Source organism: Kwoniella shandongensis, chromosome 1, assembly GCF_008629635.2.
Source record: "Kwoniella shandongensis chromosome 1, complete sequence".
Taxonomy (NCBI): Eukaryota; Fungi; Basidiomycota; class Tremellomycetes; order Tremellales; family Cryptococcaceae; genus Kwoniella; species Kwoniella shandongensis.
The window spans coordinates 1,916,786-1,936,153 of NC_089287.1; the positions used below are offsets into that span (position 1 = coordinate 1,916,786).

Consider the following 19,368-nt stretch of genomic DNA (forward strand, 5'->3'; position numbering starts at 1 on the left):
CATGGGATCAGATTCCACTCCCAAGCATGAAGCATGTCCAGGGGTTAAGAGATGATACATTCAGCATAAAACACACCCAATACATGTACAAGCGACAAGATCGTCGCGATATTCACTGCGTGGCGGTAATGTCCCAAACGAACGACAGTGGTTCTGTTATCCAAACGAGCCTCCTCCGCCGCATATCTAGCAGACCCTCAAGATTCTGCCGACAAGTGACAGCTCTAAAAGTTTTCACTTCCCGCCCATTCCTTCACATCAAATCCATCCTCTTCTTGTTCATCCTTGTCCATCTCTACATCCATTCCTCCCCATCCAGCACCACCGCTCAGACTCCCTACAGGAGCTGACATCGTCTTTCCCCAACCAACCGTCTTCCTACCTGCAGCACCTGGTAACCCACGCATCTGTCTACCTCCTGCGAGTGCACGATTCGAAGGTCCCGCATCTGGTCCAAACAACTCTGGATGAGTGAGGGCTGGCGTTTTGAAGACTGCTGGGAACTCCGATGCGTTTGAACTAAGCGTCGAAGTCGTACCAGGTGTAGGTGTCGTGTCGAACGTATTATCATCTTCATCATCGTCTTCGCCAATCTCGGTCTCTGTGTCACTTCCTCCTTCTTCCGGCTCGGCGGGTGACGATCTCCTCTTTTTACTTTGGACCAAATGGAATTGTTCACGTTGTTTCGCCGTCCCCCAATCCAGTCGATCGTCTTCGTCCTCCTCCTCCTCTTCCTCCTCAACCTCACCATTCGGCTTAAACTTCAATTTCTTCCCTCTCCCTCTTGATTTCCCAGCGCCACCATCCAGTCCCAACCTATCTTCGACACTCCTGTTCGAGCCCGCGCCCGTACTTTCAGCGTTGACGTAGTTTCCAAACGGTTGTAGTTCCCTCGCACGATGTAATTCCTTATTGATCACACCTTGAGCATGGACGAAATCGTCAAGCGCTGTTGTGAATCCGTTGGAGTTGGGAGTGGTAGATGGTCCAAGGACGTGAGAAGGGAAAGACTGAGTTCGGTCGAATGCTCGATGGGTAGAATGGCCCTGAGATACATCTAAGAGCGGAGGATATCAGTTACCAGAGTCAGACCAGCGCAAATTTTGGACAGGCGGAAATAATGGAGGAAGAGATAAAAGACTCACTCAATCTCCCTCTCCTTCCTACATTCTGCAAAGCAGCTTGCAGATCCGGTGATATACCATGTTTTTCACCATATATCTCAGCTGTGGTAGGTAACGAAGCAGCTGGACGAAGTTGTCTTTTCGCTGGAGGAGGTGGGACAGCAAATCCATCATTTGTCGTAGGTTGAGCAGAGTCAGAGGTGGGGTTGGACATGATTAGTCGTGAGAATGGACGCGTCGGTCGAGAGCTGAATTAGGAGTAGGCGTTGCTCGAGACGATATCGTCGGAGTGATTCCTAGATTTGGTAGTAATAGTATAAAGGCGTAGCACTTGGCCGCAACCGTGTTCTCTCAATGGGTCGGCGAGGTATGGAATAGGAGACTCAACTGATACAAAGTGGTTAATGCTGATAGAGAAACAATCTTCTCTTTCCCTCGGACGCGTCTCTCCACTTTGACGAAAGAGCGGGATCAAATCTCTCCACATGTGTAAGTCACGTGGCTAATCTCGCTCGGTGGCAACTACTCGTTATCCGCTTTCCCAAGTAACCGTCATTGCCATCATCATCACCGTCTCCATCATCATTCACATGGACAGCTAGAACAGCTGAACCACAGCAAAGCACATCATTTCTATCAGATCTACTCGACTCGGCTTCCATCATCCACAGCGACTCACGCTACGTCAACACCATGTCAAACACTACCACCCCATCCATCTCGTCTGGCTCTTCTTCGAACCCATCTACCAACCTCACCACACCGTCTTCCGAACCTATCTGTACGGTCCAACATGCGTTGTATTGCTTTGACGTATTACTGGCATACTTTGAAGATAGAGAGCCGATAGATCCTCCTTTCGATAACGCCGATGAGAAATAGTGAGTTGCCGTCCCACTCTCTTCGTGATATATTTCAGGCACCTACCTGTACAATCGCTCTTGTGCTTAATCAGCTATATGAACTGTGGAAGAGGATGACAAGTACTGACGTTTAGGTGTGTCCATCCCTCACGCAGCGCACTGTTCGTGACTTGGAATACAAGGTCTCACCTTCGATCAAATAAGAAACCAGCTCTACGAGGATGTATTGGGAATTTCTCGCCTATGACACTTGCCAAGGGGTTGAGAGAATACGCTTTGATCAGGTAAGTGGGGTTGGGCGGACCGTCCACATTAATCACAGCAGAGGTCTAATTTAATGTTGCTGCTGTTGTGATACGTTACTAAGCTGTCTCTCCTTGAATTCCGCAGCGCTCTCGAAGATCATCGTTTCTCGCCAATCAAAGCTACCGAATTACCCCTCTTATCGTGCAAGTGAGTGTTGGAGCTGTTGCAATGATTCGCCTTGTCGAGTGTTACTGAGCTTATAACTCTTCTGTCTGTATCGTAGCGTCTCCCTCTTGACCCCATTCACTCCCATCCCCGACCCACTCGCCTGGACACCCGGTATTCATGGTATTCACCTCACATTCCCTTCTCCGACCACACCCACACGCACTTTGTCGGCCACTTACCTCCCCGAAATCTGTCCTGACCAAGGATGGTCCAGAGAAGAAACGGTATTATCTGCTGTTCAAAAGGCGGGGTACAGGGGGAAAGTCAAAGTTGGTGATAAAGTTTGGGAGAGTTTGAAGGTCAAAGTCTATGGAAGTGAGAAGAGTAGCACGGATTGGGAAGAGTTTGCCAAGTGGAAGGAGGGAAGAGGAGAACAGGTAGTTATAGCTCTCAGGAATTGATCTGAGTAACGGGGTGCGTTGTACTTTTATCAGTTGTGGGACAGGTAACTAGATGGTTTATCTGATTTACGTCAGAAACCGAGATCGCTAAACACGTAGACGTTTATATATGTTGCATGTAGAATCGAATTGTACATATCGTCATGCTGCTTGCTGCGCAAAACCATCGGAGTGGGTTTGCGGCGAGTCCAGCTTCTCCACCCTAACTCCCTCGCTAAGTTTCCTGCCTACCGTCTCGGACTGTTTTCCTGAACTCTCTTCTTCGAAGGCTCAGGCGTCAACGACCTCTCACTCCTGGACTTCCTACTGTCCTCCGAAGACTGCGATCTACCTCGGGCTCTCTTGGGAGGGGGCGATCTCTCATCAGGTGTATACGACGCTCTCCTTCTTCTTGGCGGAGGTGATACGGATCGCGAAGGACTTCTGCTCCTTGAGTCAGAAGGAGATCTAGGACGACGACGAGCAGGTGGGGAAGGTGATCTTGAGTCTGCTCGACCACGAGGCGGAGAATCACTGTATCTCGCAGCTCGAGCGGGTTTAGCTCTAGGAGGTGGGGAAGGTGATCGTGAGAGGGAGTCGGAGGGTCTACGAGCTCTTCGAGCAGGTGGGGGTGATCGAGAACGAGATTCAGAGGGTGATCGACGTCGACGAGGTGGTGGAGACACTGAATCAGATGGAGATCGGTTACGACGTCGAGGGGGAGGAGAGTCGTCACGTCTTCGTGCAGCAGGAGGGGGCGAGTCGTCCCTTTGTTTGCTCCGATCTTCTCTCGGCTTGGACGCTTCTTGTTGTCTGAAAGCGGACGTCAGGCATGATCAGCTTTCGTTGGCCACCGGAAGTACAAACAGCTGTAGCCAATTACTCACCTCCTATATTCCTCTCTCCTTCGCAACTTTTCCTTCTCCTCCCACTCCTTCTTTCTCCTCTCCGCCTCCTTTTCTCTCTTAAGAGCGGCCTCCACTCTGGCCCTATCTCTCTCTTCTCGTTCTGCCATCCTTGCCGCCTTTTCTTCCTCCGTTTCACGCTGGAACGCTCTTCCTTCTTTGTGGTCCGCTCCTACCCCTAAAGCAAGTTGCATTCGTGACATCTCCACTTGTTTTGCAGCGGCGAGGGAGTGGGAGTCGGTAGGTCTTGATCGAGGTGTGGGACCCATCGCGGCGGGAGTGGCAGTCAGTCGTTCTCGTAAAGCTGAACAGGCGTCTTCGATTGTATCTTCATCGGCGCTACAGGAAGACAACGTGAATTTGAATCAGCACATGGTGACTTTTTGCCCAAACAGAGTTGGGACGAAGGAAAGTGGACCCACCCTCTCTCTTCCATCTCATCCCTCAGCTCCATCACTCTCACTTCGACCCTCCTCTTCCTCTCATGATCCAAGATCCCCTGATCCGGTGCTCGATGGACAGGTGGACCTCTCTCATTGTCGAAATCGCCATATCGACCACCGGGTCCACCGCCGAATGATCCGCCAGGAGGACCATCTCGGACTTTGAGGTGAGCAGTATTACGTGAGACGTAACCGTTCGTACCACTGTAAAAACACGCGAATGGATCAGTATTCAGTCTACGCGGTAGTAAAGAAGCAAGCGAGGAGCGACTTGGACGGGGGGTTATGGCGGTTGGAGGAGCTGATGGCGATCACGTACCTTCCTCGAGCAGAAGCTAGACCGACGTTGCCGTACATCTTGCAGGTGATTAGTTGTCCGTTGATATATGATTGAACAGTATCGATATAGTCAATAATGTAATAACGGATGTCAACTTGTCGCAAGAGATCAAGCAAAGAGGTGACGAGCGAAGTGACGGAGATTACCGGCGATAAGTGAATGTGGCGCACTCAGGTACTGATAATAAACCCTCCACTTGTCATGTCCTCTTTTTGTTTTCGTTGAATTGCTCTATCACACTAACAGCAACATCCACTATACCATGACCAGCGACGACGCGATGGATGAGAGGATGGACTCCGTCACGAGCAGCACCTCTTTTTCGAGGCACTCTAGTCCATCTCCTTCCCTAACGAATCGTGCTCTCACGCCCGATCCCGAAGATGTCGAAATCTATCAATCTCTCATGTCGTCTCTGTTTCCCTCCGACTCCCTCCCACCACCACCACAACCTATCGTGCTTGACGATGCAGGCGAAGATGGAGATGATGGCATGATCACAGAAGGAGGAGTGAAGAGAGCGATGACAAAAGCTGAGAAGCAAAATGCGAAGAAGAAACGACGAAAAGAGCGGGAGAGAGCGATGAAGCTTGAGATCGAGCAAGCTGCGGCGAAATCGGTTGTTACCTCATCTAAGGTAGACGAGGATCAAGAACAAGCTGGGAGTATGATCGGTATGTTCTATTGCAGTTCGACTTGAACCAGCTTCGGCTCGAAGACAGGTAGAGCTGACCGTCTTGGTGTACAGATTTCAGACTGTGGTCTTCATGTCCAATCAAGCCCGTTTCAGTTCTCCCGCAAGTCGAAGAGTGGGCAGTACCTTCGTGAGCTACATTCTGAGTCACCTTGATTATGATGACACGGTCAAGCTGACACATGTTCATAGCAATCCAAGATTCATTCCTCTAGATGACGAGCGTGCTTTTCGCATACGCCAAGTAGCTCAAGCTGTTGCTGTCGACTATCCTAATCTTGGAGGTCCGTCCGTGGTTCACGAGAAGTGGACGAAGACACGGACTTGTCCTAGAAGCGTTATTGCTCAAGATATCGCCGCATCGAATATGTCTGAGATGTTCATCGGAGTGATATCACGCGATAGACATGGCAGGTCATCAGATGACCATGTGCCTGCTACTATTACTACAAAATCAAACGGCAAATCCATCAAATCGATTCCAACCATACCTCTCACCATCACTCCATCTTCGGCCCGATCATTAGACCCTAACAAGAAATCTACCACTCGTCGTGGTCGTCGACGGCGTCGCAGTGATCCCCACCCGCCCGCACGATTCTGGGCTCCTCCACCTGGTCTTGGTGGGAAAGCTCGTGGATACGCTTGGGGATATAGGGATAGTATGGAAGGTCGTCGGGAGGAAGGTGCATGGCCTGGCTATGTACGATCCAAAGACCGTTGATTGTATGTATGTATGTTGTATGATGTACTATGTGCCACAATGATATCCCACCTGTACAGTATGTCTCTGCATGTTTCCCACGTGGTTGTGATTTCAGGGTCAGTTTCATTCCAGGCAGCTGCTATCGAACGAGAGAAACGCGGTACATTGTATTCTCCCTCTCTCCCCCAAAAAGAAACAAAGATCAAAACTGGGACAAATAATAATATACAGTACTTCTCGTTATTGTTATTCTCTCTTCTTTTCTTCTTCTTCTTCTTCAACTCTCCCAGAGCTTGGATCAATAACACCTCTTCACATACACAACTCACGAGTCACTCGCTCTTCGCTCTTTTCAATCAATCACACACACAAAATGTCAGACTTCGATATCCCCGCTCGACCTTCCAATGTCGGTATCCTCGGTTTGGAGATGTACTTCCCTAAGCGAGTGAGTGACCGTCACGTCGAAAGACAAACTTTGCTAGTCGCAGGAGACACTGCTCATGACGAGAGCTAATGCCATACCACCTAGTGCATCTCCGAGGACGCTCTCGAGGACTTTGACGGTGTTTCCAAGGGAAAATACACCATTGGTTTGGGTCAAAAATACATGGCTTTCACGGACGACAAGTGAGCTGCACGCGACACACTTTTCGGCATAGTAGAGTGTGTAAGCTGACAATCAATTTGCTTGTAGGGAGGACATTAACTCTGTCGCATTGACTGGTGAGCTGGGTTTCGTGGGGTGATTCGAGCTCGGGAGCTGCGCACTGACCACCTTCATTGTCGCGTCTGCAGCCGTCTCTTCTTTGTTGAAAAAGTATAACATCGACCCCACCTCCATTGGTCGACTTGATGTCGGTACTGAGACATTGATCGACAAATCCAAAGCCACCAAGACATTGCTCATGAACCTCTTTGCCCCCTCTGGAAACACCGATATCGAGGGTATCGACTCCAAGAACGCATGTTACGGTTCCACCGCCGCCTTGTTCAACTGTGTCAACTGGATGCAATCAGAGAGTTGGGATGGTAGAAACGCCATCGTTTTCTGTGGTGACATCGCCATCTACAAGGAGGGAAGCGCTAGACCTGTCGGTGGTATGGGTGCTTGTGCCATGTTGATCGGCCCCGATGCTCCTTTGGTCATCGAGCGTAAGTCAGACTTCTTCAAGCGGTTTATCAAGCGACAATCAGCTCATTTTTGTGTACATAGCCGTCCACGGTACCTACATCGCCAACACCTGGGACTTCTACAAGCCAGACCTTTCCGCTGAATACGTAAGTGCAGCCGTCTCCAATAACTGCTTGTGCTGATCCTTCTCCCACCAGCCCACCGTCGACGGTCCTTGGACTATCGCTGCTTACCTCGGTGCTCTCGACAACGCCTACTCCACCTACGTTGAGAAGGCTGAGAAGTCTCGTGCTCGAGCTGCCAAGAAGCTCTCTCTCGCTTCCGTCTCCGCTGCCGTGTCCGACATCGCCGCTTCCGCCACCAAATTCGTCAACGGCCTCAACGGTGAGGCTGCCAACGGTAACGGTGTGAACGGACATGCCAACGGTACCGCCGACAAGGAGGGTATTGCCAAGTTCGACTACGTCTGCTTGCACAGGTGAGCATGTTCAGAGAGTCGTCAGTGTGCATAGCTGACACCGCTCTTTCAGCCCTTACGGCAAGCTCGTCCAGAAGGGTCACGCCCGTATGTTCTACAACGTGAGTGACGCATCATATCTTGCATCCGACGGCCGTGCTGAAGTACCTCTTGCTGCTACACAGGACTACCTCAGAAACCCCACCTCCCCTGCTTTCGCCAACGTTCCCGAGAACGTCCAAACCCTTGACAAGACCAAGACCTACACCGACAAGGTTGTCGAGAAGGCTTTCATCGGTGTCGCTGCTGAGCACTACAAGTCCGCTGTTGTCCCCGGTTCCGACTGTGTCGCTCGATGCGGTAACATGTACACTGCTTCATTGTACGGTGCTTTGGCTTCGGTCATTGCCAACTCTCCCGAGGGTATGGAGGTCGGCAAGAGGATCGGAATGTACGCTTTCGGTTCCGGTTGTGCCGCTTCTTTCTACGCTTTGAGAGTGAACGGTTCTACCAAGGAGATTGCCGACAAGTTGCAATTGAAAGAGAGATTGGCTTCTATGGACGTTAAGCCTTGCGAGGATTACGTGACTGCGCTCAAGGTGAGTTTCAGGTTTCGCAACTACCTCAACATAGTGCAAAGCTGATAATCATCGTCTCATACAGCTCCGAGAGGAGAACCACAACGCCGTCAAGTACACTCCCCAGGGATCTCTCGACGACATCTGGCCCGGTGCCTACTACCTCGACGGTGTGGACGACCTCTACAGACGAACATACACACAAAAAGCTTCTGCTTAAGTTTGACTGGGGTGATGTGTGACTTGTTATCGGGTTCCGGACTTCTGGAGGGGGCGGTGTTTACAGATGGGTAGATATTGATACAAACATGTAGTTTTCGTTGCTTGGGAATATATAGATCTATCGTATGTTTGGAATATACCCATACCCATACCCTCATCATTGATAGTGTCTATAACGATCAGTTGGACAAGTGATACATGATCTGATCAATGCATTTATGTGCGGTAATTGAGGATACAGTGGGATGGGACGAATGAGATATATCGTCACTGCACGTCATGAGTCAGTTACATTCGTACCTTCCCACTTTCTCGGATCAATCAATCAATCAATCAATCAATTCACCGCCGCGCTCTTCCTCTTTCCTATCTACAACATTTGTTACCTTTCATTCGTCTCGCATTCATACAACTCACAAGCACACTCAACACCGCTTCCACTTCCCTTCAACGAGTCTACCGTACAGTGGTAACTCTATTACGAGTCTTTTGGTTATTCCTAACGAGTTGGACGAACGTGCGATTTCCATTCAGTCCTCGCTCACGTTCTTGCTTCGAACTCCACCCCCATCGTCATCCGGAGTAACAGACGGAGTGACTATCTAGTCTTGTTTGCTTGTACATTTTGGGTCTTCTCTTGTCATCTGTTCAGGACTGCATAGGGTGAGTCGTACAGTTTTATCCACTTCATTCAACATAAAATCGGCTGGATCATTTCACGCGTTCGTTATCGTATTGTACTTGGCTAATATCTCGATCCCCCATCTGTCCTCCGTCCTTGCCGCAGGTTCATCTCTCCTCGCTTTACAGTGCATATCAGGGCCAAGCCTCGGTGCTGAGCCATCGCGCGACTTTCGGCCAACGGCTCTACTCACGCTTGTTGCCTGGCATGGGTTTAGATCGTGTTGATAAAGCTCCTCGAAGTCTCTATATCTGTGCGTCACAATATTGTCTTTTGCTTTCAGCCGCTATCCCGGCTGTTTCCTTCGCATCTCAAAGTGGACATCGACTGCTGAGCAGGAGAAGCTGATACGACGTGGATCCCGATAGTGTATCAACAGTAATCCGACAATTCACCTCTGGTCTGGCTCCCCTATGCCACCTCACTCTTCGCCTACCAAACATGGCTCACCATTGAAACCTCATATCCCTCAATTGCTTCACCACCATTCCCACACATCTTCCTCTTCTTCCCTGTCCCACTCTCACCCTTCTTCGCCAACCCGACTCTCGCCCAAGAAGAAGAAGTCAAATGGGACCAGTTCCCCCTCACTTGCGCTTGCCCCTTCGCCCAAATTATACCGAACGAAAAGTAAAGGGAAGGAAAAGGAACATGAGTCTTCCACACAGTGGGAGAGGGAAAGAGATAGACTGGTCGGCGAGATCGGCAGTGCAACCATCAGTCTGCGAGCGGGGGTCGTTCAGGGACTGGTAGATGAAGACGATGAGGAGGAGGAAGATGAGGAGGAAGAGAGGGAAGAGGTTGGTAACAAGGTTGAAGAAGGGCGTCATCGCGCAGGGATACCACATCCACTCAAACGAGGAGAATCTTCATCCTTGTCTCGGCAGTCATCCGCCAAGCAAAGCAAACCTCTGATATCATTTTCTTCGTTGACGACAACTGCCCCACGAAAAGGACGAGGCCGTTCCAATTCTCTCCATTTTCCATCACAACCGCCTCCTCCTGATCGATCATTCTACCTCTCACACTTCTCCACCGACCAGCAGTACTCACTCGCATCTGCTGCGGCGACATCTGGACAAACGCACAAGGACAAAGCCACGACGCCACTGAATCTCGAGTTGGGTTTGGGCAATGACTTCAACACTTCTTTTGGAGAAGCAATTCGACGGGGAGCGGAGGGCAAGGAGATGCCTTTGCCGAAAGAGGCACTGAGGGTGTTAAATGAGGCGAAGGAGAGTTTAGGTATGGGTGTGAGAGTGAAGCAAGGGCGGAAGGGTAGTATAGGGATGGGCCTGTTCAAGGAGAGCCGAGCTGCTGCCAGAGCTGATCTGGGGAAGAAGAGAAAAGAAAGTGCTCTAGCGGAGGAAATTGAGCATCCTCACGATGATGATGAAGAGACGAGTGGTGTCATTGCACAGAGAGCTCGAGCGTCAACAACTGGGTCAAGGGGTACAATACTGCCTGGTAGTGCGATCGTATCAACCCCTGGAGAAAGTCCGATGCCAAGTGCGCCTAGTACACCGGTGCCAATACGAGGATTATCACATCGACGAGCCAATCTCATCCATGAAGAAGATTACGATGACGATTCGGCCTTGGCTTCTTCTGCAAGTGCGGTTTTCATATCTTCTCCGCGTCGTCGACACCGCTCCTCATCTGACCGGGATGCAGCAGGCAGCGTATCTCCAGACGAAGATGAGGTGATGGAAGAAGAAGACGACGAAGAAGACCATGACGAGGATGAAAGTGGATGGACGACGACTGATACGGAATCATTCACCTCTGATCCGGAGGAGGGAGGGAGAGATTGGTTGAGCGATGATGAGGAAGGTGAAGAGGAAGATAGGATGACCGTGCCACTACAACCTTTCAACCATGCCGTTGGAGGGCATAGCAGTATCTACAAGTTCACAAGACGGGCAGTGTGCAAGGTGAGTGCAAGTTGCTACGTGGTGAATTAGAGTGCTTTGAGCTGATCCGGCAATATCAGCCTCTTGTCAGTCGAGAGAATCTGTTCTACGAGGAGGTCGAGAGGCTAGCTCCTGCTTTACTCGCATTCATCCCTCGCTATCTCGGTGTCATGCTCGTGAATTACCGTCGTCAAATGCGCAGCGCCCCCACCGAAGGGTCAATAACTCCTCTCGATTCGCCCAGTGGTGCTCTGGTGGATTCGCCAGCAGCTTCCCATCCTTCCACACCTGGCATTGGATCCAGCCAAACACTGCAACGAGGATCAGTCGCACTGTCGGCACAATCATCACAGAGTCACGTCGGATCAGGAGTGGAGATTCCGGAAGTCGCCTTGGATTTCAATCGACACGTCGTGCCCGATTGGCTGTTCCGTCGCGATGAGAGAGGTCGACAAAGGGCGGCTGGGAACCGTCCGTATGGCGTGTCAGATGAAGAAGGGTCTCGAAGAACCTTACGACCATCTTCTGCACGATCGCAAGAGTTTGTCAAATTTGGATCCAATTCCCCTTCCAGTTCATGGCAAGGTTCGATGTTCTCCGCTTCACCTAGTCTTCGAGCTGTACCATCCCTATCGCCAGCCGTCTCTCGACCTATCCTAGAGCATCCTGAAGAACCTTCGACTCCTGCACCTTCTCCAGCCAATTCTTTCCAGCCACAATCTTCCCTACAACATACGATTTCCTCTCCAACGTTACCTTCTCGTCTCAAAGCAGATTCGCTCTACGGCTATGGACATCAGATGCAAGGCAGCGAAGGTGGAGGGAGTGCAAGCGGTTATAACTCTCCACATCCCTTTGGTGGAACTGGTTCGACCACTGTTAACACCAAATTGAAGGATCATGTTTTCGCAACGATTCTCAAGAAGCTGAGGAAGAAGGGGATGGGATTCCATCGACACGATGATGAGGCAGACGACGAAGGAGAAGATCATGAACACGATGGTGGATCTTCACGAGGTCCTGGATCGCGAACTCGACGAAGGTCGGACCGAAGAGGCATGGACGGTAGCTTGGATCTCCGTGTCGCACACAGGGAGGACGATACAGATGACGGAATACGTAGGACGCAGAGCGATGTGATCCTGACGGATAGGAGGGGGAGTAGACGAGGGAGAAAGGCGAGGGAAGAAAGTGCTGAACGAGGGATGTTCGAGATGGAAGAGGTGGAAGACGACGAGGGTGATGGAGATGGTAGTCCGATCGAAATGAAGAGGAAGGGGAGGGTACCTTTGGGAAACGGTTTACATCCCATGACGCGCGTCGAGCCCGGCCAGACCCAAACTCGTAGTGAGACCGAACCGATCGTGACGACGAACAATCAAGCACCACCCACTCCAACACCTTCAATCCCCTCTCATCCCGAAGAGATTGCGCGACAAGAACTGTTCATATTCATGGAAGATCTGACAGGTCGGTTGAAACACCCCTGTGTGTTGGACTTGAAGATGGGAACGAGACAATACGGGTTCGACGCGACACCTTTGAAAAAGAGAAGTCAGAGGAAGAAATGCGATACCACTACGAGTCGGACGTTGGGTGTAAGGATGTGTGGAATGCAGGTGAGTTTGAGGGCTTTTATAGCTCGGTATCTCAAACAGCCCTAGCGTTATGACGAGAGCTGGAGCCAATATGCTAACGGAGGCGTTCTACCTAGGTCTGGAACAACGAAAGCCAGTCGTTTGTGTCTCGAAATAAATATCGCGGCCGCGAAATCAAGACCTCTGAGTTCCCTCATGTCCTAAGATCCTTCCTTTCCGATGGCGATACCCTCCTCATTGATCATATCCCCGTTATCGTTCAGAAACTACACAATCTCGCTGCGATCATCTTGCAGCTGGACGGATTCAGGTTCTACGGATGTAGTCTGCTCTTGATCTACGATGGGAACAAGTCGACGCAAGATCACTATCGGAAACTCGTCTCGGGATCTATTAGTGGGGGAGGTCGTACGATGGAAGTATTAGCGGAGGAAGGGCAAGAGGGAGAGGATGAATGGGCTGAACATCGACATCGACCTGCACGAAGGGTAGATCCGACTCACGAAAAGGACGATAGGCGAAGTCGAAGTGTCGATCTTCACACTCGAACAGGAGCAAGAGCAGGTGCAGGCGGACGGCGCACTACTTCTCGTGATCGGACTACACCACCTTCCACCAGTCATTCAAACCCTCCCCATCATTCTCATCGAAAACTGCGAGGAGAAGTCAACATACGCGTTGTCGATTTCGCCCATACTACTACTGGACGAGATTTCATCCCATTCCCCTCAGATCATGTGGATCCTCCCAACCTTGGTAAAGGGTACGATACAACGTTCGATCAAGCTACGGGATTAGCCATGGCTAGATTCCCACCGAAATATAGGGGTAAACCAGATTTAGGATTCGTATTCGGATTGAAATCCGTCTGTGAAGCTCTGAGTGGGATATATGAAGAGGCGATGGAGAAACATGGTCTGCAGATGGGGTTGAAAGTCGAGGAGAATGGGGATGTGTTTGAAGGTGTATTTGGGAGTGGTGGTATTGGAGAATTGAGTACGTAGCTTTACAGAACAAAGCACACGGCTTGGCCAGGCGGAGGCAATTGGTTGTGGAATGGGTTTGTATATACGATTAGTTGAGGATGGCTCGATAGTATTATCATTGTATATTGCATCTTACATATGCATCGGGTGGTCGCTTGAGTGCAGAATGTGCTGCTTGTTATGCGGCAATCGTTTGCAAATGCTGACTTACACGCCTACGCCGGGGTGATGATAACCACGTGAGTCGAAAGGAGGAACCGCGGTGCGCGATCCGAACGATGACACGCGAAGCATGTTCATTCCTCATATTCAGGGCGCGGCATACCAGTTGCTACCAGACCCAAGGTCAGTAGGAGACTTGGCCATGCTTGGAACCGTCGAAGTGATCGAGAGAGGAAAGTATACGGACCGTTTTGATGATTAGAGTGGAAAGGAGGGCATGTGTATGTGTGTGGCGCGAGGCACAGGGTTAGGCGGAAAGGACTGTTGGAACTTTGATGAGATGATTGTAGATGTACTTTCCTCGTATTTCTCTGAGCTCAAGGTACATATACATGTCTGCTCGTGATATCTCTCGCTCCATTTTGTTGTATCGTTCACCTCACGGGCTGATAACCGTAAAACAAAATAGCGCCCAATAACGGTAAATCCATCCAAGAAGGAGTTCCAACTGCCTCATTCGACACCGATCACCTAGTATCAAGACCTCTTTCCTCGTTCAAAAGAACAGATCAAATCATGACTATCAAGGACACATCTGAAGTCAAGACAGAGGGGAGGTGTCGAGACGATATGCTCGCTGTGATAGAGTATCGACGTCAGGAAGGTCAGTACAACATTATGTGGAGAATTGTGGTTGTTCAATACCTTCCTTCCCTTTTTATTTCTACTTGACCGTTTATTCCATCTGTTACTGCCGGTGCCTCCTTCTGTTTATCATTCTCTCATTGACAACACCGGATCTATTGTACTGCACCACGCTCAGTCCTCTCGTTCAACGAAACCTCATTTATACTCGGACGTACACTGTATCTTGTCGAACAATCGCACGTTCATAGAAAATGCACAACTCCAATCCCTACATGGACATTCCCCTCCGTGCCCGATCTTCCTCAACATAGCTCAACCAAACTATCTGGCGGTCGACTTCTTCCTTCGTCAGCGGCTTCTTCCAAGACATATCCTTCTTCCCCTGACGAGTCGAGGAAGGAACTCAGGTGGTATCTGGACGAATGGTTCCCTTCCGCATGGAAGAAGATGGAATATATCAAATCGGTGGAAAAGGAATGGTTATCAGATATCGCACCGCGGGTCACACAATTTGGCGGAATGATAGTCTCCTTAGCAGTAGAAGAGACGTCATTCATGTCATTTGAGAGTTGGGATAAATCGACGAGGGGGTTGTCGAGAGAGCAATCGGATCAACTGGTCTGGTCACCGGACGCTGTGAGTGTCTCTCGTCCATTCTCCATTCCCCACTGGCGATGTTTCTGAGTGTTCTGCTTCTGGAGTGAGGAACTTTACTAAGTAGTATTGGCCCATTCATAGGATACAGACGCATCTACACGAGATAAAGGGAAGACCAAAGCCGATCCGATAAACGAACTCGACCCCACCAAGGTTTCTATCGTGATCGATAACAAAGTGTACCATAGCTCTGAGATCAACAAATTGCTCGATTCCCCCTCAGGGGGTTCGCCGGCACAAACACAAACGCTGTCGGCAGTTAGCAATTGTGTCGAGTGTGGTTGCGAAATCACATCCAAGGACAAAAGCATGATCAAGTATTTAAGTAAGAATTCCAATACAAATCGAGCGAAGCGCAATGGGAGAACAAAGAAACCAACAGTTGAGGACGACGAGGTTGGTTGTTCTGGACTGACATGGGAGGAAAAGGAAGATATTGTCCAGGCTCAAGGCAAAGAAGGGATAGTGAAACTAGTGACTAAGCCATAGTATACATAAACAAGGTACTACAATGGCATAGTAAAATGTATAAAAATCAGTCACGAAATTTCATCGAAGTCTGCCACAGCAGTCGTGATTTTGTCGTCAACGTTGATGTCAACAGCTCACTCGTTCTGGCGCATCCTGAGGCTCGATATGGACGGCAGGGGGTTGAAGCTCGATGAGTAATGCAAGATGACATACTATTGCTACAGACAACAAAACACGTAACTCTCACCATCGACTGATGTATCCGTCATCGAAATGCTCTACGAGAAGTCCTCCCCCGCTTCAATCTTTTCCAACACTTTTTCTGCCAAAACCTTTTCTTCCACACACATTCCTTTCAACATCCTCACGACACCTTCTTTTTGTCTCTCCGTCTCCTTCTCGCTTTCTTCATCGGCCGAAGAACAATCAAGTCTCTCTAACCACCCTAATCTCTTATCCGACTCTTTGACAACCCTTCTCAATGTCTTCTCAAGAGATGAGATAGCAGCTAATTCGTTAGCTGGAGAGATGTAGGTTGTGAAGCCGTTCTCGATGTTTGGTATCTTGGGGGAATTCGAGTCGAGGTGGAGGACACGGAGTGTCATTAGTAATGCGTGAGAAGGGTGAGGAGGCGATGGTTGTGCGTGAATCGTGTTTAGACTGCGCCACAAGACAGGGAGGTAAGCGATATGAGGTAACTTGCATCGGACAGGGGTAAAACTCACCCCCAACAACCAATCTTCTCCAATACCTTCTCCTTCTCCTCTTTCCCTTCCTTCCCCTGCTTGTCGCACAACTCATCCACCAACCAACCGAGATCCATCTCCCCATACTTCAAGCCCAACCATCCTTCTTCACCTTCTTCTTCCGCTGGCATCTCGCAGAAACCGTATTCAGCGAACAGGGTCCCGCTCGAATGACCTCCGTACTCGAAGAGGATTTCTTGACCTGCTTGGATACCTTCTTTCTCAGGTGGGAGAAGACGGAGGTCGATCTTGCCTGGGATGAGATGATGGCCGTTCTGAGAGGCAGACAGGGTGGAAGGGCGACGAGTGGTGGATGGTATGGATGTAGTGGAAGCAGAGCCAGAAGTAGAGGAAGAAGAAGATTGACCGTTGGATGATGAACCGACATTGCCGTTGGTATTGCCGTTCGAGGTAGCAATTCCATTACGTAGAGGAGACGGAGCGGGGAGCTGCTCGACTCGAGGAGTGATCAAAGCTGGTTTGGACGAATGATTGATGAAATCGAGAATAGGGACGAGAGTGTGGTTCATCCGTTCTGTCGATCCTGGAAGACCGAGCGGTAGAGAGATGGATCGAGTATTGACTACGGTACGATCAGCTTATATTGCTTGTGAAGAGCCTTAGGTAGGATTGGAGAAGTCGTAGCAGACTTGACTGACCGTTTAGCCATGCCCAAAGCAGATCCTCGCTGGTCAGCGTTGTCGCGAGGTTATGTGATTTGAAGGGTTTTTCTTTGCGCTGCGACACAAGACAGCGCAAGGATCAGCGCACGGAAGGACAGGGATCTAGTCATCAAGACTCACCAACACCTCCATTATCACTTCTTCATCATGCTCAAATCTCTTCTTCACGTCGTCCAACTTGATTCGAGTTGTAGGCGATAATCCTTTTTCTGCTAATTTCGACCACCACTCCCACTCTTTCTCGTCTTCTTCAATCTTAGACTTGTCATTCTTCGTCGATTTCTGGGGTGTTATAAGCCATGTGAGGGGATGCCATGGTCTGAACTCCCTAGGCAAGGCATTCATATATACATCCCATTCTGACGGATATCGTTTCAACGGATCTCGTGTGAGGGCGATATGTAGCGTTAGGAGTTGCGTCGTATCGAGCGGTTTACTGGACGAAACTGAACTTTGCGCGGTAGTAGCAGTACTCGTGGCTGTCGAAGGTGAAGTCTTGACTCGCTTCGAAGAGTTGGTGGTAGAGATACGATGTGTAGGTTGTGGGAAGAGATGTTTCGGTATTGGTGAATCACGGATGAGGGTGAGTGGATTCAACATTGCTGATGCTGGAATATGAAGCAGTGTCTCGCCGGGCTGCGGAAAGGGTGGGTCAGCTTATATACATGCAATGGCAGCGTCGAGCTGACCTTGGCAGATGCTGTAGCAACCAAGCATCGTTCAGCCCCTACAAATGATGGATCAGCAACACCGCTTCTCATGTAGAGGTGAGTGAGTCTTCATACCTGGTACATCTCTGAGTTCTAACGAAGTTTCAAATCCCGGATGTTTCTCTTTCAGCCATCGTAGCAAGTCCTCCCAGTGATCGGGCGCGGACGAGGACATGTTGTTATGAAGTACAGATGTGAAGAAGATAAGAGAAGCAGGGAGAAGGATTAATACGTACGAGTATATATTTGACTCGGTAATGTTCAAGAAAGCACGTCTTGTAATCGCGGGGCACCAATCTCAAACGTAACATACTTACACTCGAATTTAGACATGTTCCAGCATCATCCTTGTTCTTCTTCATCCATGTCCTTCTACCGTGTTCTCACATAGAATCAATCAACGAGAGGGAGCCAAGCCGCGATCGCAGTAGATCGACCCGCTACCACAATTCCAAATTCCCTCACAGATAGATCAGTCCCTCTCTCAAAATGGTCAACCCTAACGAAGACACCGAATTGTGAGCACACTCCTCCATCACTCTGACTCTTGAAGAATCTCGAGGATCTCGTCGCTTTGCCGTCATGAACATCTACTGACGTGGTACTACCCATCTCCTCTCCCAGTAACGACGCCCTCCGAGCCCATGGTATTCTTCCACCCAAACCCCCATCTCGATCACCTTCGCCCGACATACCCCACATAACACATGACGATGCGGTCCGAGCTATCGCCGCGACAGCGGATGCTGACCAGCTCGTCACATTGCTAGAAGGAGACAACCTGGACTCTGATGATGAGAGGATGTTTGAGGAGTATCGACAGAAGAGACTAGGGGAGATGAAGAAGGAGGAAAAGAGGGGCAGATTTGGGTCATTGGAACCCTTAGGCAGGGAAGATTTCGTCAAAGAAGTCACAGAGGGGAGTCGGATCAGTCCTGACGGTCAAGTGGAGACACAAGGGGGTGATGACGAGGAGGACGAGGAAGACGTGCAAGATAAAGGGAGATTAAAGGGCACTGGAGTGGTCGTGTATCTCTTCAAGGACTCGTGAGCTGTCTTCCATATCGGCCACTTACTATGGCCACGACTGATCATTCTACGTTTCTTAGTGTACCTTTATCACAGCACCTCCGACCGCTGTTGCAACAACTCGCTGCAGCTCACCCTTCCACCAAATTCCTCTCTATCCCTGCTGGACTGTGTATCCCCAATTACCCCGACAAGAACGTGCCTACATTATTGATCTATCGAAATGGAGATATGGTCGGGAATGTGGTAGCTGGTATGGGTCTCAAAGGACTCAAAACGACAGTACGAGGTGAGCTTGTATCTTGCATAACACGATCATCAATAGGGTGATGCTGATGGAGTTTTGCATTATAGATCTCGAAGGGTTGTTGCTATACTACAAGGCCATCGAGAAACCTTCCCCAGCCTTGCTCCGATCTACTAGAAATAACGACTCAGACTTGGACGATGATGATGATCTGGACGAAGCTGTTGGAGCAGTGAATTCCAGAGCTAGTGGTATAAGAAGTGGCGGTGCGGGTTTGGGAACAGGCAGAGGGGAGGCAGAGAGTGATGGTGATGATAGCGACTTTGACCTATAGTACGGGGAGTAGACTACTGCATATGTAGACGTGTTGACTTCTCCGCTGATGAGCACGCTCACACAACACCATGCATGCATAAGACAGACAGATCACTGAGTCACAGAGGAGGGGAAGGGATCCACGGTGATAAGCTGTCCGGTGAAGGATATGCCACGTCATGACGGCCACCATGACCTGA

General features: G+C 49.9%; 9 protein-coding genes across 9 annotated transcripts; 6 read left to right on the forward strand and 3 right to left on the reverse strand.

The window, feature by feature from the left end:
• Positions 1–224: 224 nt before the first annotated feature.
• On the reverse strand, positions 225–1,338 carry CI109_100698 (uncharacterized protein; the record flags this gene model as incomplete). Its single annotated transcript, XM_032004543.1, has 2 exons — positions 225–1,057; positions 1,146–1,338. 2 exons carry the CDS (start codon positions 1,336–1,338, stop codon positions 225–227), a joined length of 1,026 nt encoding a protein of 341 aa, XP_031861021.1.
• A 479-nt stretch (positions 1,339–1,817) lies between these two features.
• On the forward strand, positions 1,818–2,862 carry CI109_100699 (uncharacterized protein; the record flags this gene model as incomplete). The annotated part of the gene is made up of 4 exons (XM_032004542.1): positions 1,818–2,005; positions 2,143–2,271; positions 2,378–2,440; positions 2,517–2,862. The coding sequence occupies 4 exons, from the start codon at positions 1,818–1,820 to the stop codon at positions 2,860–2,862; spliced, it is 726 nt and encodes a 241-aa protein (XP_031861020.1).
• Positions 2,863–3,089: 227 nt separating this feature from the next.
• On the reverse strand, positions 3,090–4,546 carry CI109_100700 (uncharacterized protein; the record flags this gene model as incomplete). The annotated part of the gene is made up of 4 exons (XM_032004541.1): positions 3,090–3,654; positions 3,729–4,085; positions 4,169–4,393; positions 4,509–4,546. 4 exons carry the CDS (start codon positions 4,544–4,546, stop codon positions 3,090–3,092), a joined length of 1,185 nt encoding a protein of 394 aa, XP_031861019.1.
• Positions 4,547–4,791: 245 nt separating this feature from the next.
• CI109_100701 (uncharacterized protein) lies at positions 4,792–5,947 on the forward strand (the record flags this gene model as incomplete). Its single annotated transcript, XM_032004540.1, has 3 exons — positions 4,792–5,203; positions 5,278–5,353; positions 5,416–5,947. 3 exons carry the CDS (start codon positions 4,792–4,794, stop codon positions 5,945–5,947), a joined length of 1,020 nt encoding a protein of 339 aa, XP_031861018.1.
• Positions 5,948–6,302: 355 nt separating this feature from the next.
• CI109_100702 (hydroxymethylglutaryl-CoA synthase) lies at positions 6,303–8,319 on the forward strand (the record flags this gene model as incomplete). Its single annotated transcript, XM_032004539.1, has 9 exons — positions 6,303–6,377; positions 6,462–6,559; positions 6,627–6,655; positions 6,728–7,084; positions 7,146–7,210; positions 7,262–7,542; positions 7,595–7,643; positions 7,707–8,120; positions 8,185–8,319. The coding sequence occupies 9 exons, from the start codon at positions 6,303–6,305 to the stop codon at positions 8,317–8,319; spliced, it is 1,503 nt and encodes a 500-aa protein (XP_031861017.1).
• Positions 8,320–9,416: 1,097 nt separating this feature from the next.
• CI109_100703 (uncharacterized protein) lies at positions 9,417–13,518 on the forward strand (the record flags this gene model as incomplete). The annotated part of the gene is made up of 3 exons (XM_032004538.1): positions 9,417–10,937; positions 10,997–12,535; positions 12,631–13,518. The coding sequence occupies 3 exons, from the start codon at positions 9,417–9,419 to the stop codon at positions 13,516–13,518; spliced, it is 3,948 nt and encodes a 1,315-aa protein (XP_031861016.1).
• Positions 13,519–14,238: 720 nt separating this feature from the next.
• On the forward strand, positions 14,239–15,456 carry CI109_100704 (uncharacterized protein; the record flags this gene model as incomplete). Its single annotated transcript, XM_065966825.1, has 3 exons — positions 14,239–14,326; positions 14,486–14,946; positions 15,049–15,456. The coding sequence occupies 3 exons, from the start codon at positions 14,239–14,241 to the stop codon at positions 15,454–15,456; spliced, it is 957 nt and encodes a 318-aa protein (XP_065822897.1).
• Positions 15,457–15,716: 260 nt separating this feature from the next.
• On the reverse strand, positions 15,717–17,752 carry CI109_100705 (uncharacterized protein; the record flags this gene model as incomplete). The annotated part of the gene is made up of 6 exons (XM_032004537.1): positions 15,717–16,098; positions 16,164–16,767; positions 16,844–16,922; positions 16,988–17,503; positions 17,557–17,594; positions 17,653–17,752. 6 exons carry the CDS (start codon positions 17,750–17,752, stop codon positions 15,717–15,719), a joined length of 1,719 nt encoding a protein of 572 aa, XP_031861015.1.
• A 314-nt stretch (positions 17,753–18,066) lies between these two features.
• On the forward strand, positions 18,067–19,187 carry CI109_100706 (uncharacterized protein; the record flags this gene model as incomplete). The annotated part of the gene is made up of 4 exons (XM_032004536.1): positions 18,067–18,095; positions 18,202–18,624; positions 18,687–18,895; positions 18,961–19,187. The coding sequence occupies 4 exons, from the start codon at positions 18,067–18,069 to the stop codon at positions 19,185–19,187; spliced, it is 888 nt and encodes a 295-aa protein (XP_031861014.1).
• Positions 19,188–19,368: the final 181 nt, after the last annotated feature.